This window comes from Cenococcum geophilum, assembly GCF_001692895.1.
Source record: "Cenococcum geophilum 1.58 unplaced genomic scaffold K441scaffold_53, whole genome shotgun sequence".
Lineage (NCBI taxonomy): Eukaryota > Fungi > Ascomycota > Dothideomycetes > Gloniales > Gloniaceae > Cenococcum > Cenococcum geophilum.
In genome coordinates this window covers 1,064,893-1,090,727 of record NW_027137611.1, presented here as the reverse complement: position 1 = coordinate 1,090,727, position 25,835 = coordinate 1,064,893, and the positions used below count along the sequence as shown (strand labels likewise).

Genomic DNA, 25,835 nt, shown 5'->3' with positions numbered 1-25,835 from the left:
AGCATACGGGAAAGGCAAGGCTTTCAGAGATCTATAAAGTTGACGATTAGTGCTAAGACATTATTCTGTGACAATGAATCCTCTTACCTTGCTACCCCGCTAGATCGCTCCTACTTAAGTACGTGGATACTTTAGCCGCAGTCCGAAAGTCTTAGGCTCGGTGGTCTTTGTACACCTTTGGTCTATGGAAATGGACCAATAGAGCCTATCGCAATGCCGTTGAAGGTCTGGTGTATATATATCGCGAGCGAACTTGTCGAACCAGGAGAATGAAGAGTAGTATCCAGTTTTTCTAGCGATCTAGCTATCCCTTGGCAACATCAGCAGTGTAAGTCAATAGTAATCGAGAAAATCTCCTAACTTACATTTATTTAACGATTAAATTTTAGTGCTTAAGTAAACTTCACATTTCTTTAAGTAGGCGATGTCGAATGCATGGTCTGTAGTGTTTTATTTCATAAAATCTATACCTTTTCATACAAAGGAGTTTCTACAAAGATAATAGCGGTTGGGATAACGGTATTTCTCTTGGTAATGCTATAGTTGTTGGATGGAAAGATCTCGCAGCTGGCGAGAATATGGGAGGGTGAATTTTCATGGATTTGATTTGGGAATGTTTGCGGGAACTGATGGCTGGGGATCATCTCATAAGGTTGCGAGATATCATTTCAAGTAGAAATTCTAGATGCGAAGAGAGAAGGAAACTGCTGCAGTATTGCAAAAAAATATGTCAGTCGCTAAAATAAATGATTCAATTGTTCTACACAGCCAGGGGAATCCAGCATATCTACAAGTTCCGCGTTGCCACCGCGTCAAAGGAATGAGAACGGAATCTTCGACATTATCTACTGATTGCTAAGGAAAGTTGGTAAATGGTTTAGTAGCCGTCCTTGCCCCATTTGTTGAATTTTTCGTGCAGCTCCTGTAAGCCGTGAAGTGTTAGCAATCTATCCAAATTGATCCAAATATGACTTTACTCTACTTATGCCATCCAAATACCCTTTCCTGAAGCATCATAAGAAGATTCTGGAGGTACAAGGAACTTGCATATACCTTTGGTAGGTTCACGTTCGGGATTACGACGGTGTTGAGTGCAGATGGAGCGTCTTTCAGGGGAGCATTAGGGTCGCCACCAGGATGGTATTGATATTTCCCTAGACCACCACCTTCTTTCCAGGGCTCGCTATTAGGTGCCTTGGCGACGGGTGCCTCGGAGGAAGAGGAAGTAGGGGAGCGGGCTATGGTATTAGGGTTAGCAGCATTCCTCAATTAGTAGGCATTTGTTATCATGCCAATTAGACGACCCAGGGAATTATTAATGGAAGGAGGTATTTGTGTGTGTAATCGCATGAAATAAGAACATACAGAAATGCCATCCCGCAAGACCGAAGGCGCCTGACATAATTGCGAAGAGAATCTGCGGTGAAAGCATGAATTAGCAACTATTCACCACATAAAAGCCAAGTCTATCATGCTGAGGGATATGGAATCCATACGTAAAGCTCCGGATCCCTCTTTGCACCAGTCCTTAGAGCTTCTTTTCCGGCTGCTTTGTCGGCACCTTCTCCGGCATTGATACCGGTGGCCCGTAGAGGACGAGATGCCCGAAAGGCTGCGCGGCCAATGATAGAGGACATGGTGAGTGCGATTGAGTATATAAAGGTGTTAAGGAGGGCGGGGCGGAGTGGAGATGTGCGTTGTGGTGGAGAGCTTTGTCTACGGTGGTTTGTATCGACGAACAAGAGCCAAGGAAATGCACGTGATTTAGCGGGCCGGCTAAGTCGGGGTTCCAGGGGGCACGTTTCTGGTCTGGGACCTTGCAGCAAAGCGCATCATCGTCGTCTCCCTTTTGCGACAATATACTGCGGCAGCCTTATCCCTGGGGTGTAAAGAAGTGCCGGCATAAGAGCCTTCTCCCCAATGTTCGACCTTTTGCAATAAACATACCCACTCCTTACTCCTTCACTTCGCTAGCCTCGCCTTCATTGCTTTTTCCCAGGAGCCTCACTTGGCCTCATTTACAAACCCTGCTCGAAGTCTCTACCATCTACTCGAGGCCATGAATTTGGCTGGAAAGACTGCTATCCCTGTGGAGACCTCCGACGCCTTCGCACCGCAATGACAACACCAAACTCGCAATCGCCTGCCCGCAGTTCCTTTCCCAACCCCCCATTCCTTACTCAAGACGACCGTGCCCAGAGTGTCGTTTCTTCGCGCATGACTGATATAGCCTCTGAAGATGGAGAGGGAACAAATGCTCGTAGTCCGCGGTCAAATCGAAACTCAGGCAGCGGTCGAGTACAGACTCAGACCGGCCCAGTTGGAGAGCCGGGTCTTCCGCCTTCTCGACCATCCTCCATCGCGACAGCTCAATCCAGCAATCAACGAAGGTGGTCGCAAGCGCCCCCCTCACGCCGTGGAGGAGGTGCACAAGGACTTGGGCCGGGGAGCGTGACAGGAAGCGTGAGTGGTGCCAGCCGCCCAAATACTTCTGCAAGCAGGACACACGTTCCTTCTATAACTTCTCACGCCTTCTTTCGCCCCATGAGTTCCCAAAGACTGCAGGCACAGCGTGGACAGCGTCCAACGTCTATACTTGGCACTACTTCATCCTATCATGAGGGGCAAAGCGATTCTGGAAGTAATCCGTATAGGCAGAGTAGTGGCTCAAACCCCACTATCAGAGGAGCCGCTCCTCTGGGACTACATCACGATCTAGATGGACCACCGCCGCCATCGAGAGGGACAGACATAACAGATCGAGACATGCCAGACCGGACTACAGCTAACACAACGCCCACAGGTGCCGAGACGGTGCGGAGCAGAGGCGAGAGCATAACTCCACTCCAAAAACCAATACGGCCTACGCACCTCGACCTATCAAATGCACACAAAACTGGTTCTGGCAAGCTTCCAACGCCCACAAAATCACCACGTTCATTTCGATCAAGCTTTATATTACCTAGCCGAGGAGGTGGATCTGTACAAATGCGACCTCAAGGACACGAGAAACTTTCATCAGCTGAATCCTCTCCAAGGCTAGCCCGCAAAGTGGCTACTAAGCAGGAAGTTAAGAAAGAGCTAGGGAAAAATCACGAATATTTCTCCGGGAATACGGTTTTCTGCTGGGGAGGGAGATTTCAGAACACAAGGGATCGACCCATAAATATTTTAACTGGCCTCATTGTTCTGGTTCCAGCAGCACTTTTCTTTGCTTTTTCGTGAGTTGTGCCACGCTCGATTAAATAATTTCTGCATACGCTAACTAGCTTGGATCGCAGAGCGCCATGGCTTTGGCTTCACGTTTCTCCCGCGATACCCATTCTCTTTGCTTACTTGTTCTTAATATGCATGTCTTCATTTTTTCATGCATCAGTCACCGATCCTGGAGTAAGCGCACCTATCGTCTAGATTGTCAATATATTAACAGTCTTCAGATTCTTCCACGCAATTTACACCCATTCCCACCACCTAATAATAATGAAGACCCTCTCACGCTAGGACCTTCCACAACTGAATGGACCATGGTTGTATCAGCTACATCAGCTAATGCAGCAATGGAGGTACCGACCAAGTACTGCAAGAGCTGCAACATCTGGCGCCCTCCGCGGGCCCACCATTGCCGCGTTTGTGACAATTGTGTTGAAACGCAAGATCACCACTGTGTTTGGCTCAACAATTGCGTTGGGCGCCGCAACTATCGCTACTTCTTCACGTTTGTCAGTTCTGGTACATTGCTCGGCCTTTTTCTTTTCGCTGCGAGCTTGGCCCATCTCCTCGTCTGGGGAAACCAGGAAAACGCGAGTTTTGGAGATGCGATTACCAAATGGCGCGTTCCTTTTGCTATGTTCATTTATGGAATTATTGTCACGCCGTATCCGGCAAGCCTTTGGGCGTATCACCTTTTCTTGATGGCGAGGGCCGAGACTACACGGGAATACCTCAACTCGCATAAATTCCCGAAGAAGGACCGGCATCGGCCATTTACTCGAGGTAGCTTCTGGAAAAACTGGATCGTTGTCTTACTCAGGCCACGACCTCCGACGTATTTGCATTTCAAGAGGGAGTATGAGGAGGGTGACCAACGATTTGGGCCTCGAAAGGGTAAGCGCACAGCACCACTCGCGCCCGAGCAGCAGAGTGGCGGTGTTGAGATGCAGGATGTCAGCAACATGGCGCCTAGCTTTCAAGGACCGACCGCGAGGTCTCCTATGAATAGGATGCCGAGGACTAATGTGCCTGATGCGAGCTGATGTGGAAGTGTATATCTAATTCATGAGTTATTGTACTGCCGTCATCGTCGACATTTTCTTTCTGTTTTGTATTCTACTAGCTATGACGCAGCTACCTTTTTCTTCATGTAGTATATAGACGAAGTTATCGGCGTTACAGTGGGAACCCGACGATGGCGGGTTCCTCTATATAGAGACAGCCGCTCAGAGCGCACCGCGTGCTAAATAACTCTGTTCCCAATCTATCAATTCCTAACTTCAACAAAACAAATTACTATCCACTTGAGTGATTTAGATGCTTGACTACAAACCGTGGCGGAATGCGAAAGTGGTGGAACGCAATCCTCCCTCTGATTAGGTATAGCCTAATACTGGTTGGCGGTTTATTTACCTCCAGCGTCCTTTTGGAACATCCCTCCCCTCTTACACTATATCGACCGCGTAATCCCCCAACACCAGAGGGACGACCTTCAATCAGCGGTGCGTCGCTTTGGGAACCTATAAAATACCTTATTTAATTTGTTTCACCTGAATTCCTCGACTGTCGCGTCTAAACTTTTGAAGTTCCCCGCCGTGTTTGTCCCAGAAGACCCTTTGATTTACACCTCACTGCGCGTTCTTAACCCTCTCGCAAACCTTCAAACCCACAATAAGCATCAGACACCATCCAATATGGACGATCGAGCAGCTTCGCCCGACTCAACTTCGTCAACTCTTTCCTGTATTACTGTGGCGACTCGCCTTGATACCACGGCCCGCAGCTCCATTGGCACGTCCTCGTCCAACTCCACACCCCCGACCAGCCAGGATGACTCGGCGAGCATCCTATCTGACGCAATCAAGGCGGATGCTTCCACCGACACTCAACAAGCCAAGCTGGAGCAGGAGCAGGATCAGAGTGCTCGGCGTACTTCGCGGAGGTCGCGTTCTAGTGTCTCGACTTACAACGTACAGATTCTTGCCGGCACAGCGATCCATACGCCGACAAAGTATTTGGAAAAGCATACGAAGAATGTTATGAGGCAGGAGCAGGCTGTCAGCGGTAATACGTTCGTCAATGGCTCCGTGGATACAAAGGACAGACTGCTTGGTGAGGGCGCGGAGAAGCTAGATTCTGAGTGGGTTGATGAAACGCTTACGGGCCAACTGGGTAATGAGACCGAGGGTAGATTGAAGAGGCGGAAATCCTCACGTGTGGATTTACTGAAGGAAGTCACAAGAAACGCAATGGCATCTGCAAGCTCAAGTCTTGGTAAGCGGGGACGGGGTGTATTGGAGAGTGGAATGGATAGGTTGCAGGCGCTTAGGAAGGACACCGGAAGTTCACGAAGAAGAGAGTCTGAAAGTACGATCCGGGTAGAGCCGCCTGCAAAGCGTACTAGATTATCTATAGCTTCCATGCCGGAGCTCCATACAGAGGCTGAGAAGGCGCAAGATACGGCCAGGCCGAAGGTTAATAGGTGGCAGACCCAGGGCTTATACCTTGGCCAACATAGAGACTTCGATGCTAGGTTCACGGAAAGCAAGAATCAAAACAAGGGAAATTCCGCGGCAATGGGGGAGAACAAGATACTTCCATTGCCTATGTTTGCTGGAGAAAAGCTCTTATTGTTGCCCTACAAAGAAGCAAGAGATTTTAAACTGCCGTTCGATGTCTTCTCGCCATTACCTCGTAAGGCGAAGCCCGAAGATTGGAAAAAGACGTCTAAGAGTATGTTGCTAGCTCCATTCCCATGTGTAGTGTAACCACAACCTAACTTTCATCGTAGACCTCTTTGTGGGCGACTCTGCTACCATTTGGAAAAAGTCCAAACCCCAGGCAGAATCCTACTGCTTGTGTACTCCTGAAGAAGGTTGTGGAGAGGGTTGTCAAAACCGTTTTATGTTGTATGAATGTGATAGTACCAATTGCCTCATTAACCCGGAGCACTGCACCAATCGCGCGTTTGCGGAGCTGAAACGACGCTCCAAAGGCAACCGATACGACTATGGCGTAGAGGTCATGGAGACAGAAGGCCGAGGCTACGGAGTAAGAGCTATGCGAACCTTCAACCCGCATCAAATCATTGTTGAGTATGCTGGTGAGATTATTACGCAAGAGGAGTGTGACAGGCGGATGAATAACGAGTACAAGAATAATAAGGTCAGCAATTTATCCCTTTGCAATTTTTATCAAATCAGTCTTGCAGTCGAGTCGCTGCTATATGGAGGTGTTGCTAATGAGGAGGTAGTGCTACTACCTTATGACATTTCATAATAAGATGATTATCGACGCAAGTCGTGGCTCTATCGCCAGGTTTGTCAACCATTCTTGTGAGCCTAACTGCCGGATGGTCAAGTGGACTGTCGCTGGAGAGCCACGTATGGCGTTGTTTGCTGGTGATAGAGGAATTATGACTGGCGAGGAACTGACTTACGACTACAACTTTGAGTAAGCATACTAATACTAGAGCGCTAGCCCCCACCAAGCTCAATTTTGAAACTCTCTTCCATTCTGGACTTGTTTACTAATGAAGCGAATTAGTCCTTTCTCATCTAAAAATGTCCAAGAATGCCGTTGCGGAACGGCTTCTTGCCGTGGTGTGTTGGGCCCTAGATCCAAAGATGCACCTAAAGCTAAAGCCGCAGCTACTGCTCTTGTTGCTGGCGCAAAGCGTAAGATCCGAGATGTCTTCGGAAGCAAAGGCTCTCGTGCCAAAGCGGCTGGACCGAACAAGCGACGCAAAGTCGCGGCTATTGCCCGGTCCGCGCTTGCGAAGGCCAAGAAGAGTGTCACAGAGTCTGAGAATAGCAGAGACGCACGAGCTGAGGGAGAGGCCGCAGAGACGGAGGCTCGAGGCGCTTCCCGTGCTGAGCGTGCCATTCGTCGCTCCTCGTCTACTATTACACTAGCGTCGAAATGCTCTAAAGTGCTCCGAAAGGGTTCACCGGCCTCTCTGAAAACAGTGGCATCTAAACGTGTCAGTGCGAAGCAGACGACCGCTAGCACCGCTCGCCCTGGTGTCCTCCGTCGCCCAAGCACCAAACTTTCCAGCTTCACGTCGGCCGTGAAGAGACACTCTTCCACTATCAAGAGCGCGAGCCGTAAGTCGATTCTCCCAGCATCCAGCTCTCCGCCCTCTAGCAAACCTGCGGCGAAATCTGCGACGGCATCTACGCCGACAGCCACGTCCGTGAAGTCCAAGTCCTCCATTTCGGGTCTTCGGCAAACAACTCTGCCATTCAAGCCACTTTCGCTGGATCTGTCACCAAGCTCTTCTTCCCCTTTGGCTTCCAACGATGACGATGATATCGATGGCACCCTTCGCGAGTTCGCCGCACTCCCCGCACGCGCGACGAAACGTCCTACAACGGCAAGCAGCGTCCGCAGCGCGGCTGCTAGTGTGAAGAAGAATGTCGTTAGAAGCGTACGCGGCCCAAGAAGGGCTGCGGCGATTGCGAGAATGGGACTGGGGCTTGGTGTTGGAGGAATGGGAGGAATGGGAGGAATGGGAGGATTGGGAGAAGGAGGGACTATTAGGGTTATTCTTGGGGAGGGTGATGATTAGGCCCACAACGAGACTAGAGGGCGTTTGAGGATTCAACACTTCTGGAGATATGACTATTCCAGTAAAGGAGGGACGATGGGATTATAGGAGCATCAACGAGCTCCGAGCAGAATTAGTGTTATTCAGCATTTGTAGCTTTTACTGATATGGCGTTGTACATTATGTTTGTCTTTTTCTGAATGGGGTTGATTCAAGACATTGTGGTTAGGGTGGCATGGCATGGTTGTGGCATTCATTGTGCTATCTGCCCTAGGCATTCGGCGTGACTATCGGTTATGCTACAATGGGAAACAGACGGGCACTTATCTATTCTCTAAGTCCTTGTTGAACGTTGTTGCTAGTAACATTTATAAACGGTTCTAGGGTAATTTCCTACAGCTTTCGTGTTTATACATGAACCGTCCGAGAATATGCTAGGTTTTGGACGAGATTCTAGTTTTCGTCTATAACGAAGTTAATATTGTGGAGAGTGGGTATGTAAGTAGCAGATGGTGAGAGAAGACTTTCAGATATGTTGTCGTCAAACAGCGCAAGAATCGAGACACAACTCCGTTAATTCAATTCAAGTTACTCATCAACCCACCCAGGCGCCATGCCTCCTAGCTCCAGCCACCCTACTATCGTACATAAGAAAACATCAGCACCTTTTTCGTCACCTGCCTACACTTCACTATATCTACTACAGTGTCTAGCGTGTCTAGCTGTACCTAGAGTCGACCTATTTCGTCGCCTCCTTAGCCTCACTCGCTGGTCTCGGCGTCCCCTGTACGCTTCCCTCTACGCTCGCCTCCTTAGCCTCGCCATCGCCTACAGCAACCGTAGGCGGCGCTTCGCTAGCCTCACCCTCTGGCGCCTCACCCGTCTCCGGGTTTCGGCCTTCAGCATCCGGATGCGGTGGCGCTTGGCCTTCTTGGATCCGTCCATCAGGCAATTGACCTTCCACTGGGCCCTCGTAGATTTCGTTACCTTGCGCATCGATGATGCGCGTACGGGTCTCGTAGCGTGTCTTGAAAGAGACTTTTCCGGCAAGCGCGGCGACTTGCTCATCGTCGAGAATGTTACCGTCTTCGTCGCGGTATTCGACCTTCTCTTCGCGCGAGATGATAGGGCCGTTGGCAACTGGTGGCGGTTGGGGGGTTACGTTTGCGTCGCCAACTGGGCTGATGGGTTTCTGCTCACCATATTGGACGAAGGCGGGGTCAGGAGCAGCGGAGGAAGGGACAGAAATCTTAGAGACGGTATATTGAGTGGAGTATTGGTCGTACTAGGAGCGAATTAGTAATTGGAGAGATTGAAGAGATCTGGGAAATAAAGCTAACAGAAGTGTGGAAGGTGTTGCAATCCCAGTCCCATGTATCGAAGAGTTTAACCTTGTTGCATGCATCCTGCGTCCAGGGATTTCCATATGCGAGAGGTGAGTAGAGTGTGAAAGCCACAATGCTCAAAGCAAGGAAAGCGATGGCACCAGCCTGGCCGATGGCAGGTCGTTGCTTAAGTCCTAGCCCGGCGAAGCGATTGCTGATGAAGTCGTACGTCTGGCACATAGCCATAATGGCAAAATATAAGGCCGGGAGATAGTGATGCAAGAATAGCTGGCGCTGCATGAGATAGAACGGAAAATAGTGGAACGCCCACCCGAGCACCGAAGTACCGATTTCATAGTCGAAGCGCTTGAATGTAACGATGGAGTAGTCCTTGAATCCACGTTGCCATCTGAGGACCGCGAGGCCCTTGATAGCAATGTAGAGACCAATTGCGGCAGTGGAGCTCCACCAAATGACAGGGTTACCGATCAAGTAGATTTGGCGATTGTCCTTCCCCCAAAAGTTGATACCTCTTCGGAGAACTGGCCAAGACGGGGGCCTGGAGTCCCAAGCATGCGATTCTACAAGCCCGGCATTGGTGCGCCACATGACCTTTTGAAGCTCCCAGAACTTACCAAAGAAGCCTGGGTTGCGGTAGTTTACTTTCTCGGCATCAGGGCCGAGCAGCGGGTGCTCGTTTGATTCAATATACCAGACACTGTTAGGAAGAGTGCCGCCACGGGCGCAAGTGACTTCTTGTTGTTCGTAGGCCCAATCAGGAAGCTTTACCTTGTGCGAGAAGAGCACACAGCCCGTCATCAGGTGAACAAGCTTGAATTTGGTCTGGATGGTCCTGACTCGTTTCTTGGCTTGTGCACCTTCAGACATGGATTTGATAATTTCGACACGGAATAAATCGTTAGCATCGCCCTCAAAACCTTCGTATCCGTAAGCTGAGACTTCGTTTTGCCAGTCTGCCTCTGTTACTGGGGCACGGACATCGTGAGAGTGAAGACGACGATCGGTGGTAACGTGGTATAGTCGGATGACGGAGCCGTCTTCGAGCAATACTGGACCATGATTGTCCCAAGCCTTGGGTCCCTCGACTTTGGTCCCGTCAGGCATCTCAGGAAGAGTCTGATTCTCAACTATCCAGACGTTGTTCTCATCCTTGTGGGGATAGAGAGTAATTTGCTGCTGCTTGCTTCCGGTTGGATACATGTGGCTGTGAGAATGGAGATAGCCTCCTTGAGTGTTGTGGTGACGAAGCGAGATGCGGCTTCCAAAAGCAACATCTGCTGGCACGTCTTGCATCCCCTTCGAGTTCAAGGTAGCCTGGAACTCCGAAGACATGAAACCGTCACCGTCACCAGGGTTCACCAGGCAGAGGAAGTGAACACCAAACATAGCCATGTAGAAGGTGACAGGAATGACGATCAAGCAGAATACGCGGGCAAAGAAGTGCTTAAGCCATAGTCTCTGGAGACCCTCGTTAGAAAACCGATCAAACCCATGCGGTGGTTCTGCCTTACCGGAGTGACATGCTTCGCATCTCCAAGCAAAACCCAGAGTTGTAAAATCGTCAAGCTACCAACCCATGCAATCGTGAATAAACCGACCCACTTAACGCTTACTGTGGCCCCAAGCCCCACACCGGTAGCCGCAAGCCAGAACCACCAAGATGGTTGGAACGCTTTCGAAGAGCCTTGCTCATGTTGGTTGGTGAAGCTTGTCCAAGCTAATGCTGTAACAGCGGTAAAAATGACGAGAGGAGAATCGAGGAGAATAAGGCGGGATTGAGTAAGAAGAGCGTTATCTAATATTATTATGAGCTTGCTATTCGTTTCATATTCAGGGTCCAAGAATTTTTGTACCGAAAATCACCAATCCAGCGCCAAGAGCAGCTGTAGTTGTCCGACAACCCGCAGCCTTGAGCGTTAAGAAGATCGTTGGGATGGTCATGACGCCGCAAATAGCCGGCAAAAGACGCATTGCCACATATGGGACACCTGGCTCCAGATAATCCTTCCCAATGTCCTTGAAGTCAAACTCTCCATCGAATCCAGCTAACCAGCCAGCCAGTGTTATAAGCAATTTTGCCAAAGGGGGATGGACATCCATAAAGAATCTGCCTTTAATGTACTTAGAGGCAAAACCGCCGAAGCTGAACAAGTTGTTATTAGTATACACAATCTAATTCATCCACAACCACGGAGGCTAGACTTACTGGACCTCATCGAAGACTACACTGCTCGGCTGGTATATCTTGAAAAGACGTACCGCAGCGGCAATTACAGTCAATACACCTAACAATTGCCAGTCGGAACTAGGAAGGTTGAATATGTCATGAAAGACGTACCGCAGCGGCAATTACAGTCAATACACCTAACAATTGCCAGTCGGAACTAGGAAGGTTGAATATGTCATGATCAGTGACACCCTCTGAGGAATAGTCTGAGGGCTTGCGTTTCTGTTGCTTTCTTCCATTCGGGCCTGGTGAACGAGCTGGAGATTTGCCTGACCGCCGCGTATTCTTCTCCTGAAGATACGGATTATACGTCGTTCTCTGCGCCATGATGGCGGGTTCTGAATAGGTTGAGTGGATATAGAGCTGGAAATTGTGGTCTCAACTGTTCAAATGCGGAGCTTCAACGGCCGTGAGCTCTCGGTTCGCTGAGAGCTAAAAGCTTCAACCCGTGTCTCGAGGACAGGGGAAAGTATTAAGAACGAACAAGGACAGTTAAAGAGAGTAAGAAGGCGTGTTGTCGAAAATTGGATAGTGAGGAAAGGTGTCGAAACATTCGCTCAGCCTAGGGGTCAATTAATGAACACACCACCAAGCCTGCCGCGCAAGTTAGGACACGAGGAAAGTGTTTAGGTGGCCCCAAATTTAGCGGGTGCCAAGAATAGGGCTCAGCTAGGGTACAGCGAGCTAGGAGGATCACATGAATTGGCCCGTTCAATTTATGCAGAGTAGCTATGAACACCCGCCCTTCTGGTATGTGTCGGATCTGCGTAATTTCATTCAGTAGGCTATCTACAAGAATTCATCCTGTCAGATTCACATTCCCAATAATTATCCGCTCCACCCCAGAGTAAGATTCCGCTACTAGCGTCGTGTCCGGAGCCGAGTTTTTCCCCAGGTATCTTCGCCTTTTGAGGCGCATTCTAACCCACCCTCGCGTCAATACATGAAAAAAGGGACATAACCTACGTCCCAAAATGGCGCCTTCTGCAAAGCCTGATATCTCCATGACCTCCCTGGACGAAGCAACGCGCAAGCCTCCTGCAGGCGTTGTCCTCCCACCGGCCGGCGTCCGCAAAACCATCGAGACAACCGCAGGCTACATTGCGCGTAGCGGCCCCTCCTTCGAAGACCGAGTGCGGGACAAAAACGTCAATAACCCTAAATTCTCTTTTCTCTACTCCAACGACCCCTACCACGCCTACTACACCTGGCGACTAGACGAGATTCGAGCAGGCAGGGGAACAGATGTATCAGCAGGACGGGAAGGAGAGCAGGGGGCGACAGAACCGGAGAAGCCAAAAGGTCCAGCTGAACCACCAGAGTTTCACTTTTCAGCGCGCATGCCAAACATTAATGCACAGGATCTTGAAGTTGTTAAACTGACAGCCTTGTACGTTGCAAAGAATGGGCGTTCTTGGATGACAGCATTATCACAACGTGAGACGGGCAATTTTCAATTCGACTTCCTGCGACCGCAACACAGTCTATACCAATTCTTCACCCGCCTCGTAGACCAGTATACCGAGCTGTTGACAGGCAGCACCATTGATGGCGGCAAGCCAGAAAAAGCGCGGATAGCACAACTAGAGCATAACGTCCGTGACAAGTTCCATGTTCTCGAACGGGCGAAGCAGCGAGCAGAATGGGTCAAATATCAGGAGCAACAGAAACAAAAGCAGGAGGAAGAGGCGGAGAAGGAGAAGTTGGAATACGCACAGATTGACTGGCATGATTTTGTCGTGGTGGAGACTGTTATGTTCACAGAAGCCGACGACCAGGCAGATCTTCCTCCACCAACTTCGCTGAACGATCTACAGTCCGCGTCACTAGAGCAGAAGGCCATGATGTCGCTTCAACCCCATAACATGCGCATTGAAGAAGCAATGCCCGGTGATGATCCATCATACTATGACCCACTTCCACAACCGGTGCAGATGCCACCTCCAACAGCAGCTTGGACTCCACAGTCAGCAGGCCCGGACACTCTGGACTACAGAACGCAAGCTCAGGAAGACGAAGAAGAACGGCGAATTCGTGAGAGGGTAGAAGAGCGCGAGCGAGCTCAACAGGCGCAAGCAGCCGCAAAGGGTACAACAGGGCCGATGCGCATCAGAAATGACTATGTTCCTCGTGCTCAGGCGAAGAGGCAGAATGTGGCGATGGCGTTGTGTCCGAACTGCAAGCAACAGATTCCTTACGATGAACTGGAGCAGCATATGAGAAGTAAGTTTTATATATTTCACTCACTCATTGGCAGAACATATGCTAATATACTTGGCAGTCGAACTTCTCGACCCTCGATGGAAGGAGCAGAAGGCGAAGGCTGACTCCCGTTACGCGACGACCAACCTCTCCACAGCCGACGTCGCCAATAACTTAAAGCGTCTCGCAAGCCAACGCAGTGATGTATTTGACGGCGTCACTGGCTTACCGATATCTGAGGAGGAAGCGGCAAGGAGGAAGAAAGCTGCAACAAGTTATGACGGGCAGCCAGAAAGCAAGGATGCTGCTCGTCTTCAACAGATGCACAGTCTCAATATCGAAGAACAGATCAGGCAGATCAAGCAGAAGTTCACGTAATGTAATATCTAGGTAAATGGCTTGGGTTTTGACACTAGCTTTGGCATACCAACAGCATGAACGGCGTTTAGAGGCTTCTAATGGTGTATTATTGAATCTGCTTCGAGATCAAAAGCTCAAAGAGACTAGCATGTAGCAATCCGAGACATCCACAATTAAATCAATTAAAACTAATTTAGCTCTGCAAACCAATGCTCTGCTTTGTTGTGAGCAGTCATTTGTTCCCACCTCCTGTCCAGAAGCTTGGACTTAGCAACTCGCCTCTGATCCAAAATTTCGCCGACCATCCATGACATAATTCGCACTTACTAGACATCGCCAACCATCCCTAGCGAACTAACTTTTCTACTTAAAAAACATGTCTTTAACACAGGTTGGCAAAGGCGATGCGGCGTACCAAGTACGATCACTTGTGAGTCCCTCTTCCCCTCTACCCCCGACTGAAGCACCTCCGCCACCCCTCCGCAAGCGGAACACCCACGACTTCTCATGTCCCCATTAAACTTGTCACGATTTGTCTCACACTTGAAGCGGTTCTGATTGGGCAACCTCTGTAGTATCGATCGTTGTTACGGCAGAGCCGGCAGTTTGCAGCGTATAATTTTCGAGAGTATGCAAGGCGCAGGACGCGCGACTCGTTTCGGGAACACCAACATGAGACAGAGAGGAGAGTACAAGAGCTAGTACAGAAGGGCTTGAAGGAGTTACAGATGATGAAGGTTAGTTGGTTACCTTTTTATCTCTAAGAAAAAGCCAGGTTTCAAAAAATGTTGAATAGGCCTTCCAAGGGCCTTTTGGATATTCTGCCTCATATAACAGGAGTATTGTTAACATGCTAGGTATCATAGAGACAAACGGTGATAAGCCAGTTCTATCAGCTTGACCGGCTAGTAGTAGAAGGAGGGAAAACAGGCAAGCAAGCAGGCGATGAAGGTGGGATCATGCGGCAAAAGGACACTGGGTAAGTTCTCACATAGATTCTCTTTTTGGGCTTCTTGCTAACTAAAATTAGATGGGACTGATGCTTTTGTTTATCTTTATGCATTGAACTGAATACCTCGAGAACGCTTTCCTTTTCTCTCTGTACATCTAGGGTTGGGATTGGACGGGCTTTCCCCTCCGTAATGGGCATCACCATACCACGTGTTTGGACTGTATCATAACTAGAGATGCTGCTTGAGGGAGCTTTTATGATTTTGAATTGCTGTAAAAATAAAATGATAGCATTTTCGCTCTAGTAAATAAGATAATCGTCTGGAAAGTATTACTACACTTTTGTGAAGTGGATTTTGAACAACTCAAAAGATTGAGCACCATAACTTTAAGTTCCATACTTCAAAGCCTCTAGTCCATCCTTTAGCACAGCTCCTCGATTAAAGCATTAGTGCGCTATGGTCATACAGCCAATGAAGCCGCTCTTAAAGGTGGCCAGCCAAACTCGCATGAAGAGATTCCAAAAGCGGTTAGCTTTCACCGCAACTTCAACTCACACCTCAAAGCGTTGAGCCGCCATCGCGACGGCCGCACCGTCCACATCCAAACATACTCACATTTCGATATAATTTAGGAAGCAGCGCTCAACAGGCTGGCTGGCATCATTCCTACGCGATCATCATGGCTCCGGTATGTTTTCTATTCTTTCATTTTCTCTCTTCAACCAGCGTATCCCCTTTCATTTCATAAGGTCCCATTGCCCATCTGTTCGCCCGATCTCGGCATATACTCAACATCATGGGCTACTCGCGGGTTCTTGGAGGCCATTCTGGATTGGCCGCCCCGAATCTTTATCGAACAGACTGCGCACCGGACGGTCTGGAGAGTCCTAATTGTGGCGAGCCAGACAATCTAGACAGGTAACCACCTAAATCTACCAATAAGCCGTCCACGACAATTGGCATTATGAAGCATGGCTACGCAGGAACAACCCCGGCCGACGTCAGATGCGGAAATTGTCATTCCACCAAAACTTCAAGCGGATGGATATGGATGGACAAGGACTCCCGCCTTTGTAATCGTTGCTATAAATACGAAAAAAGAAACTAGGAACTAAGACCACTTACTTTAGCTAACTCTGTAGACGGGTGTACCTGCAATAATTGTGGAGCAAATAATACGAATGGCAACGTATCGACCGTCGCAGCCCTTAGCTGTGCTTGCGTTGTTGGTACAAGGCAACACACTACACCTTATCAAATTACATCAACTCCGCGGAAAGCCTCGGGAGGCCTAATGATACACCTGATTCAAGTTCGAGCCACCAACGCAACGAGCTTCCAACGGCCCACATACTACCATCGTTATACGAGTGGCCTTCCGGGGCTCCTTCATCTGAGCTGCCTTTAGAAGCTTCTTCATTCGAACAGCGCTTCGAACCATATCCATTCCAGCCGTCCTCCAAACCATATTCATTCCAATCATCTTTCAACCCATATTTGTTACAACCGCCTGTCAGCGAACTTGGCCCAGAAGATGCAGCCTTTAATCTTTCAGTAAGTTCGGGTGGCCTCCCGGCACTACAGTAGACATCCCTGGTTGTGGAAAATATCAATCCGCCATACCTTCTCATACCGAGAAGTATGCAAAAGATTATGTCAAACCGTATGCGAGGTGCATATGAAATTGAATGTTTTTTAATCATTCCTCAGCAATGAGAATCTGAAAACCCCATAGACGATTACCACCAAAACAAAAGCTTGCCAGTGAATGGGAAAAACCAAGTACAGTACTGAATCCTAGAATGACTCAGGATGAAGTCAACAGTGAATTAACCCACTAGGATTTTATCTGGAATAAATCCCGCCGGTACTTTGGAACTCTACTGGAAACCCTTGCCGCGTGCTTTAATTGATTCAAAAACTTCATGCATGCTTATTTGCGTCTTGTCTAATAATCGAATATCGTTCGCTAACAGTGTCGTGCGTAGTTTCGGACATTAGAGGGCACAGCGCGCATGCTTATTTGCGTCTTGTCTAATAATCGAATATCGTTCGCTAACAGTGTCGTGCGTAGTTTCGCCCACAAGGCCGCACCAATCGCTCTGGACGTGGTCAAGTTGAGCACAATGTTCTGGAAGGGCTCCCCATTCACCAATTTCGTGAGATGGAAGTAACTATTGAACCAGGCGTTCAAGAAAAACCTGCTACAAACAAAGATGCGTGGCCTGAACTTCCAATGCCCAGAGATTCGCATTTGCTTCCCGAACACAGCCAGCAACTTCTTCGCGCTGCCCGTGCTGGTAGAATTTCCAAACCTCCGCCGGTTGTGGATGAGGAGAAAGAGAACCTGGATGATGAAGATGAAAACAAAGAGACTCAGCGTGGCTTTACGGTTCGGAAATATGTAAAAGTTCCAAGGCACTTAGAAGGACCTGAACCCGAGTATCTTGCGAAGAGGAGGAAAGGCCTTCCTTCACAGTACTCTGTTTATAGCGGGGCTGTGGGACCACTGACTTCCACAGGCCCCATGAGGAAAACAAAAGTGAGAAAGGTCGACAATGAAGGAAAGGTTCATGTTTGGGAAGTTCTAGTCCCTGAAGGCGCCACAGTCGACGGTGAGGTCCAAAAAGAAGAAACTATCGCAAAAGCTGCGCCAGCCGCAGCTGCGCCTGGAACAGTTGTTGCAGGAGTAGGTGTCGTCAATGCAGATGGCGTGGTCGTGGCAAACGACTTAGTGCAACAAACGCCACCAAGGAGGCGGCCTCCACCCCCAAAGAGAAAGTCGAAGAAGGGCCCAGGAAGAGGGAAAAAGAAGGTTGCCTTTGAACCTGGAACAGAAGGGTCGGCAGAAGGTGGTATGGCTGCCGATGGCTCTTCAAATACATTGGGCGTCCCTCATATCAAGACTGAAGGCGGATCTAATGGCCAATCCGAAGGCGATACTCCAATGGCAGATGTGCAGGACGGCGATGAGGATGATGGCGATGAGGGCGAAGATGGCGAAGAAGGGTCGGATGATGAGGATCGCGAAGAAGGTGAACTTTCACCAACTCCAGGCGAAGCACCATCTCCATCAAAGACTGTATCGGAGCCTCCAAAAGAATCATCCCCACCCCCACCAACCCCGGCAGATCCTCAGTCCCCAAACAAACCCGAACGGAAACCTCGCAACAGCAGAGATCCCTCCAGTTCCCCGGAGCTTCCTCTCGCTACTGCCATAGCTCATAGTCGGCAAAACTCCCTAAATCAAGTACCTACAACCACATCTCCAGGCTCCGCTCCAACTCATGCACCTGAGGAGGAAGTTCACTTCTCCGATGGTGAACCAGATTTGCTGGGAAGTTTGGAAAGACATTTGGAGAAAGAGAGCAAGTCGGCATTAAATATATGATGTCCTTGAGCAATCATTAACTTCAATTTTCCCAGTAGGATTGGAAGGCGTTATGTGGAGCTCAAGGAGGAGTTTAGGATAGGCGCTATACAGAGCGTGTTTGCTTGGATTTTCTTCTCCCATTGATGTTCTGAAACTTCGTTATTAACTTAGAGAAACTCTCTGAGCCATCTAGATTACTAAGCGGAGTGGCTGATCTGCAGATCGCCGATCCCCCTCATTTCAACTCCTTTGAACTTATGGAATGGTTAAATAGAAGCCACAATTGAATACCTCGCAGGTTTTTCTTTAGTCTCCAATTCCCTCAATTAGTTACCCTGTACTATTATTCGACACTTCTGTTCATTTACAAGTGATATTGAGCGAAAGATAACTACGTCATAACTCTTGTCCTTGTCAATATGTCTGCTATCAGTAAAATCGTGCAAGCTCATAGGCCAGGTCCAGAACCATATAAGTCACTATGTGTGTTCTTCGATGTTGAGGTACTACGTACATTAGCTTACAGAGTTTCAGACCAGCACTTTCATTCCAATCCAGAGCTTTCATTTCTGGAGAAAGCAACGGCAAGAACGATTCACTCCCACCTTGCTGAATTGCAGACGTTAGAGTCTTTCCCGAAATAGGCGGCTACGGTCTTGCCGCGGTTTTTGAGAACGGGCCAGGCAAAACAGTTCTTCTTCGCGCTGATATCGATGGACTGCCAGTTGAAGAAAAGACAGGCCTTCCATACGCAAGCAAAGCTCGTATCCCTTAACACGCTTGCGTCCATCGCTAAATCGCGACTAGAATTAATTAGGCACTAGTATCTCGTGCAGCTTACCTGATTGGCTGACCCGTTATCGATAGCAGATTGACGCAAAGCAGCATGTTAAGGGATACTTGATACTGATGGTATCGAGAAACCAGTCATGCGTGCGTGTGGGCGTAATATGCATATCACCAGTTTGCTCGCAGCGGCTGAAACTCTAGTGCGCGCCAAGGAAGAGTAGAAATGGACGCTTCTGTTGGTGTTTCAGTCTACTGAGGAGAAGGGCGCAGGGGCGAGAGCAATGGTGAATGACGGGTTATATAAGAAAGTACTAGTGCCAGATGTTGCGATAGGAGCACATGTTATGCCTTATCGAACATGTAGTGATAAAAGAAGCCAAGAAGTAAAAGACGGCTTAGAAAGGGAAGAAAAGTAGCTGTAGAAGACGTCCTACAAAAGCGCCGGGCCCGTAGTAGTCTAGAGGGAACTGCCGTTAACGCTCGCGGGAGGAAGTCTTAAGACAGGTCTCTAGATTAGACGTTTAGAGGATACCGAGAGCCTTAATTTTACGATTCGGAGCCTTGATCGACTGCATATAGAGCTTTAACCAAACTACACAGCCAGAGCCTTGATTAGTTGTCTACGTAAAGCCTCAGTCATACGTGTAGCAGATAACACCTTGAGTTAAGCCAGAGCCTCAGCCAAATCTTGATCAATCGGACACCGCCTCTGCAGCCAAGTCAGGTCAACCAGAGCTTTCGGTCGGGCCGACCTAATACCCTATTTGAACGTCAGTCAATCGTACGTTGTCGCAGCCAAATCGAATTAGTCACCCTTCAGACATCTTCGGCAGTTAAAGATACATCAGCGCAGGCAGACAGGTACCAGGCCTGGTCAAGAAATCCGTATACGGTCAATCAACGTTGGAAACACGGTCAATTAACGTTTTGGAGCCCCTGCAAGAGCCTCTTCCCTTGACTGCCCCCCCCTTAATCGATCGATTGCCGCCCGTCTCGACGCCCACGGATTAGTTAACCAGAACGATCTTTCCTACAGACATAGATACGGAGCTTTACACGTAGTCGCACACGGAGTCGCACACGGAGCCTACGGACACAGAACCTCGATCGGACGTGCAGCTGAAGACACCTCGAATCAAGCCAGGGCGTAGGGAGCCAGGAACTTTTTACCGTTGCATCCGTAGATACGCGTTGTTCTGATTTTGGTGTTCACGCACGGGCCTACTCCTCTGCTCGCCCAAACTGGTTAAGGTATAGGTCCTTTTACTCACCGCACTTACTGTGGTGTCAAGGGTAAGTTTTGTGCCAAGTCCCTTACAAATTATTAGATTCTTGGCACAAAACTTACCCTTGATACCACAGTACACTACGTCAACTGTGCACTGTGCTCTCATCCCAAGCAGGTCCTCCATAAAAACCCCGTGTGCGCGCGCAGCCTTTCCAAAACTCAACAAAACTCAGAAACCAAAAACCAAAACCTCCCGCACCTAGTGCGTGGGCCAAAGGCGCGCGCTGTTCAGCCGCACGAATATCAACGGGGAGTATTAGAGTCACGTGCAGCTGAGTGACTCCGCTGAGAAAAATCTCGCATAGGGAGTAACATGAATGGGTCAGACGCTAGTACAGTACACAAATCAACCTGGTCCCGCTATGTCACTTTGGGCTCGCTTGTTTCCCAACCTTTACTAGCAGGGGGGGCGTCTGACGCATTGGTGTTACTCCCTTGTAGGCTCCAGACCTTCCAACGAAAGGTTTTGTTGATGTGGTTTAGCGCGATAGTAAAACTTCGGTAGAAGGCTGGTAGCGAGGTACAAAATTTTCGTTGGCCTGTACCCTAATAATCCGCATGTTCATATTTTAATATTCGCTACGCGATTCTGCTACTTGAGCCAGTTAGAAGCAGGCTTGGCAAGTTTAAAATCTGGTACCCGAACGTATAGACTCAGTCAATTACCCAGGTAGGGATAGCAGGTGATTCTAGGAAAAAGAGCCCTCTTTTTTGCGATATAAATCGATTTCTACTCTCTGTATTCTCCATCTCTCCTCTTTTGCAGCTTGCACACTAAAACCACTTTACCCGCTTTTCTCAACTTAATTTAACCAATCCCCGCTCGAGCACCAAACATGCCGAAAAACATGCCGAAACGCCAAAAATTAGCCGCCTCCGGCTCCCCACAGAAAACATCAATCCCCAACACCTTGCAGAAACCCCCTACACCCCCCCCAGAGGTAAGAAACTGTCTTTTCCACTTGGCGTCTTTGCTAACCTATTTACAGCCCATTAATATTGAGATAATCGCATACGAATGCGTCAAGATGGAAGCAGACGACGACATCGACGCTGTTGCCCAAGAAAGACTGGGAAAAGCCGTACAAAGCGCGAGACTCGGAGATGCCGGAAAGGAGCTCGCCTATGGGAATGAAGCAGGCCGGGGCCTCCTGGGGGATGTACACGAAATGAAGGAGATGATGAAGAGGATGCAGAGTCAGCTGCAGACTCAGTCGCTTCAATTCGTCGAACACCAGGCCCAATTCGATCATCACCTGGCCCTAATCAATCGTCTCCAACATCGCGTCGATATCCTCACCCCAGATGCTGAAAGATATTACAGTATTAGGCATAGATTTATTGATGTCTATCGCCGAGATATCCTGAGGGACGTTGATCGGGAAGGACTTGATAGAATTGATATGGGTAATGGAACCGCCCATGAGGGTGATGCGTTTACCGATGCAAGACTTTATGCCGACGGCAAACGAAATGACCGGCATGCTCTAATTTCTCTTTACGGACTAACTCCTAACCAACTCTCGTCACTTCGTAAGTGTCGAACTTCCTAAGTTTATAGTGTCGCAAGCTAATGCTCTATAGCCCGTGACCACCCTAGTATGTCTACCCTTAATACCGGCGCATCCTGGATGAAGAAAGGATTGGATAATATTCCGGCAGATGTAGCCGCTGCCTTTCAGGCATTTACCACAGCGCTTAGGGCGAACCTGGACGCTGACCAGAGTTTAACCGACGGCACCACAGCTCTTAGCAGGGCTTATCTCGCGTTTTGGGCGGCTCACAATAGAGCGCCGCGTCGAATAAGGCCAAGAGTTGTCGTGTAATGATGTAATTGAGGTCCTTAATGAGGTGGGCGTTTGGGTGTTGTATTATCAGGGCATAGCATAGGTTATAGCGCAACAGTCCCCACATTATGTAGATAACTGGGTGGGGTTACAAGCAGAGTCTTTGTCTTACATCTTCCAATAAGTCTTAATGCTTAGTGCAAGAACTGCTAAAAGCGGCAGCAGGGCCTCTATCCCTTCCCCTGGTACGCTACGAGAGTTGACCGTCGCAGAACAACAAAACTCCAGAATCAAAAGTACGCGTATAATCTACATAGATTCAACTAATTACATCAATCAACCATGCCTACCAATCGTACTTCTGATGATATAGACTTTGTTCCACCGACTCGGAAGGCAAAAGAACCCCCCCCCCCCCCCGCAGCCGTAGCCGTTGCCATCCTTCGAGCCTCTGCATATTGAGGATTTTGACAACCATGGCACCCCAAATCTTCCTCCTAATCTTGATGTACACGACCCCTTCGCTATATTTACACTCTTCTTTACCGATGAGACAATGGATAAGCTTGCGGAGGGACAAATAAATACGCGGAGCTTTATCCTGCAGAGGAAGCTGAGCTTGCGCGCCGTGGAAACCAACATATAGGCAAGAATTGTACGCCTACTTTGGTGTGCTAATTCATATGGGTATCACCATAGAATCTTCCATTGAGGATTACTGGGGCGATTTGGAGCCAGCTGGCGCTGGCCACGTAGTTAAAAACTACATAAGCCTTGTGAGATTCCAGCAACTTGATCGCTACTTTAGGTGTACGGATCCTTGGCCAAAGGAAGACTCTACTCCACGAACTACATTTGATAGAGTTAACGACCTTTCCGAACACCTCCGATTGAGCTGTCGCAGGCTTTATAACCCCGGAACTCATCTTGCGGTTGATGAGACGATACAACGCTTTATAGGACGCGCCCCAGAAATCGTCAATATTCCATCAAAACCAACACCTAAAGGCTTCAAGATTTGGGTGTTGGCTAACGAGGGCTATGTACTCGATTGGTTGTACCACGCCAAAGGTGACAAAAAGGGCCCAGTAGATCTTGATACGACGTTTACAAAGGAGGAAGGCTTTTCGAAGACGCGGGCAGTTGTACTTGATCTACTCACTCAGCGCGATCCAGATACAAATGAGCCTCTCTATTCTCCAGGGCGTCATATTGTCTGGCTCGATAATCTATTTACAAGTGTCAAACTCCTTACAAGGCTTCGCGGATTAGGAATTGGAGGCGCAGGCACCGTTCGCACAACCAAAACAAAGCGTGAGGAGTTAGGTGACTCTGAAGGTGATATCTTAATCAACTCCGGAGGGAGCAAGAAGAAGATTCCTACTGAGCAAATCGATGAGAGACTCTCTCACCTTAAGCTCCACCATACAGCTCAGCTACCGTGGGGTGTACTGTATGGAGCTACCTCAAAGGACTCAAACGTGATGGAATTTGCTTGGAAGGACGCTCAAGTCGTCCTCTTTATGAGTACAGTTAACGACGGTAAGAAATCCACCTTGCTTCTCAATTACTTTCCCGCTGACGTCATACATCGCGATAGGACAGAAATCTATTATTACCTCTCGGAGGCGTCCCGCTCTTACTGGCAGCTCTGCTAAACAAACGCGCAAGGTGTTCGGTAACGCCGTCGTCAAAGACTTGCCAATTCCCACCTTTATAAACGACTATAATCACTACATGCTAGGGGTTGATCTTGCCGACCAGAGACGATCTTATTACAATACTCAGCGGCCTCATATGAAGACTTGGAAGCCTCTCTGGCACTTCCTAATTGACGTCATCATTGTCAATTGCTATCTACTCTTCTCCTACTATTCCTCCTCCGATTATCATCGCGATACACATAAGCAGTTTCGGAAGGATCTTCGGCAGACTCTCTTTGAGAAGTCAGCTCGCCTCCCACGAGAGTCAATCAGAAGGCGCCAGTCAGATACTCTACAAGTGATATTTTGTGGTATCCTGTCGACAACCATAAGCTTGTAAAGCTGTTTACAAAGCAGAAGTCCTGCTCTGCTTGTATTGAGGCAGGAAGGAAGACTCGGGCGCAGCATAGAAGACGTAGGAAGGCTCGTAATAGTAAGAGTTGGAAGAGGCCTTGCAAAGCTCCAAGGACTACATTCGGCTGCTCTGTTTGCCAAATTCCATTCTGTAGAAAGGATGAGTGTTGGCTACCTCATCTTGAGCGACTCAACTCCAAAGATTAAGTGTATATAGCAATTGTATATAGAAATCTGCAGATTCTACGACCTCGTAGTTCTCATCACGGAGCCTTGATCCTATTGATTCTATTGGCTGGCTCTTATCGATAATAGTAGGACGAAATGCACCAGGGGAAGGGATACTGTAGATCCATTTACTAACCGTTCAGGTCCCGCAAAATCCCGTACTTCACTGCAGCAGATCCTTCACAAAAAAACGTGTGCGCGCGCTACCTTTCCGAAACCCAAAAACTCAAAAGTCTCGTTGGCCTGTACAAGGAGTTAACATAAATGGGTCAGACGCCCCCCTTGCTAGTACTGTACACAAATTAACCTGGTCTCGCTATGTCACTTTGGACTCGCTTGTTTCTTGACCTGTACTAGCGTCTAACGCATTCCAACGAAGGTTTTGTTGATATGGTTTAGCGCGATAGTACAACTTTGGTAGGCATCGTAAGTAATTCTAAGGTTCTGCGAGTCCTGCCTCTTTATTATTAGATAGGAAAGAACGCCCTCTTTTTTGCGATATAAATCGATTTCTACTGTCTGCATTCTCCATATCTCCTCTTTAGCAGCTTGCACACTAAAATTACTTTACCCGCTCTTCTTAACTTAATTTAACCAATCCTCGCTAGAGCACTAAATATGCCGAAAAACATACCGAAACGCCAGTCCTAAAAATTAGCTACCTCTGGCTCCCCACAGAAAACATTAATCCCTAGCACCCCCTTCTCAGCAAAGGTAAGAAACTCTTTTCCACTTAGCGTCTTTGCTGACTTGTTCATAGCCCCATAAATTTAACATTGTTGTATACGAATACGTCAAGCTATAATTACAGGAGGACATCGAGATTGTTGCCAAGGAGATAATTGGGAGAGTTATGGAAAGCGCGGAATGCGGAACGGTTGGAGAGATAACTACCTATGGGAATTGAGCAGGCCGGGACCTCCTGGAGGATAGACAACACATAAAGGAGATGATGAAGAGGTTGGAGGATCAGATGGCGAAAAAAGATACCCAAATTGCCAACCACCAGGCCAGAATTGCTGAATCCCGGGCCCAAATCACTAGTCTCCAAAATCACGTCCAAAGCCTCACTGCAGATGCTGGAGGATATTACGATATTAGGCATAGATTTATTGATGTCTATCGCCGAGATATCCGGAAGGATGCTACTGCGGAAATATGTGCTAGAATTGGGAAGGGTAATAAAAAAGCCTATAAGGGTAATGCGGTTGTTAATGCACAACTTTATACCACCGGCCGACGATCTAACGAGTTTACTCTAGTTAATCTTTACGGACTAGATTCCAATTAAATCTCGCTTCTTAGTAAGTATCTAACTTCCTAAGTTTATATAGTTGCAAGCTAATGCTCTATAGCTGACGCCTATGGCTACTCTAGTATTATTAATACCCTTAATGCCGGCGCAGCCTGGAGGAAGAAAGGGCCAGCTAATATCCTAACAGGTATAGCCGTTGCCTTTTAGGCAC

The 25,835-nt window shown here is 48.5% G+C and overlaps 9 protein-coding genes across 9 annotated transcripts; 7 read left to right on the top strand and 2 right to left on the bottom strand.

The window, feature by feature from the left end:
- Positions 1 to 633: 633 nt before the first annotated feature.
- On the bottom strand, positions 634 to 1,637 carry K441DRAFT_619007 (uncharacterized protein; the record flags this gene model as incomplete). The annotated part of the gene is made up of 4 exons (XM_067645853.1): positions 634 to 922; positions 1,054 to 1,238; positions 1,366 to 1,417; positions 1,497 to 1,637. 4 exons carry the CDS (start codon positions 1,635 to 1,637, stop codon positions 878 to 880), a joined length of 423 nt encoding a protein of 140 aa, XP_067499341.1. The 3' UTR covers positions 634 to 877.
- A 580-nt stretch (positions 1,638 to 2,217) lies between these two features.
- K441DRAFT_582649 (zf-DHHC-domain-containing protein) lies at positions 2,218 to 4,253 on the top strand (the record flags this gene model as incomplete). The annotated part of the gene is made up of 3 exons (XM_067644469.1): positions 2,218 to 3,221; positions 3,282 to 3,390; positions 3,438 to 4,253. 3 exons carry the CDS (start codon positions 2,218 to 2,220, stop codon positions 4,251 to 4,253), a joined length of 1,929 nt encoding a protein of 642 aa, XP_067499340.1.
- A 753-nt stretch (positions 4,254 to 5,006) lies between these two features.
- K441DRAFT_475722 (SET domain-containing protein) lies at positions 5,007 to 7,078 on the top strand (the record flags this gene model as incomplete). The annotated part of the gene is made up of 4 exons (XM_067641877.1): positions 5,007 to 5,943; positions 6,002 to 6,375; positions 6,464 to 6,663; positions 6,757 to 7,078. Coding segments are annotated over 4 exons (1,833 nt in total), but the record flags the coding sequence as incomplete, so codon positions are not given.
- Positions 7,079 to 8,114: 1,036 nt separating this feature from the next.
- Positions 8,115 to 11,942, bottom strand: K441DRAFT_667214 (glycosyltransferase family 39 protein). Its single transcript, XM_067649788.1, has 6 exons — positions 11,444 to 11,942; positions 11,312 to 11,364; positions 10,959 to 11,248; positions 10,617 to 10,900; positions 9,100 to 10,563; positions 8,115 to 9,044 (listed from the first exon to the last, which is right to left on the bottom strand). The coding sequence occupies exons 1-6, from the start codon at positions 11,657 to 11,659 to the stop codon at positions 8,499 to 8,501; spliced, it is 2,853 nt and encodes a 950-aa protein (XP_067499338.1). The 5' UTR covers positions 11,660 to 11,942; the 3' UTR covers positions 8,115 to 8,498.
- A 145-nt stretch (positions 11,943 to 12,087) lies between these two features.
- Positions 12,088 to 14,097, top strand: K441DRAFT_699611 (Surp module). The gene is made up of 2 exons (XM_067653174.1): positions 12,088 to 13,555; positions 13,614 to 14,097. Exons 1-2 carry the CDS (start codon positions 12,307 to 12,309, stop codon positions 13,910 to 13,912), a joined length of 1,548 nt encoding a protein of 515 aa, XP_067499337.1. The 5' UTR covers positions 12,088 to 12,306; the 3' UTR covers positions 13,913 to 14,097.
- Positions 14,098 to 14,180: 83 nt separating this feature from the next.
- K441DRAFT_699610 (uncharacterized protein) lies at positions 14,181 to 15,170 on the top strand. Its single transcript, XM_067653173.1, has 4 exons — positions 14,181 to 14,324; positions 14,470 to 14,631; positions 14,761 to 14,873; positions 14,925 to 15,170. The coding sequence occupies exons 1-4, from the start codon at positions 14,271 to 14,273 to the stop codon at positions 14,932 to 14,934; spliced, it is 339 nt and encodes a 112-aa protein (XP_067499336.1). The 5' UTR covers positions 14,181 to 14,270; the 3' UTR covers positions 14,935 to 15,170.
- A 282-nt stretch (positions 15,171 to 15,452) lies between these two features.
- K441DRAFT_667210 (uncharacterized protein) lies at positions 15,453 to 18,703 on the top strand. Its single transcript, XM_067649787.1, has 2 exons — positions 15,453 to 15,535; positions 16,922 to 18,703. The coding sequence occupies exons 1-2, from the start codon at positions 15,527 to 15,529 to the stop codon at positions 18,236 to 18,238; spliced, it is 1,326 nt and encodes a 441-aa protein (XP_067499335.1). The 5' UTR covers positions 15,453 to 15,526; the 3' UTR covers positions 18,239 to 18,703.
- Positions 18,704 to 21,133: 2,430 nt separating this feature from the next.
- Positions 21,134 to 22,123, top strand: K441DRAFT_680863 (uncharacterized protein; the record flags this gene model as incomplete). Its single annotated transcript, XM_067651410.1, has 3 exons — positions 21,134 to 21,238; positions 21,287 to 21,830; positions 21,882 to 22,123. 3 exons carry the CDS (start codon positions 21,134 to 21,136, stop codon positions 22,121 to 22,123), a joined length of 891 nt encoding a protein of 296 aa, XP_067499334.1.
- Positions 22,124 to 25,109: 2,986 nt separating this feature from the next.
- Positions 25,110 to 25,793, top strand: K441DRAFT_667207 (uncharacterized protein). The gene is made up of 3 exons (XM_067649786.1): positions 25,110 to 25,568; positions 25,632 to 25,673; positions 25,725 to 25,793. Exons 1-2 carry the CDS (start codon positions 25,319 to 25,321, stop codon positions 25,658 to 25,660), a joined length of 279 nt encoding a protein of 92 aa, XP_067499333.1. The 5' UTR covers positions 25,110 to 25,318; the 3' UTR covers positions 25,661 to 25,673; positions 25,725 to 25,793.
- Positions 25,794 to 25,835: the final 42 nt, after the last annotated feature.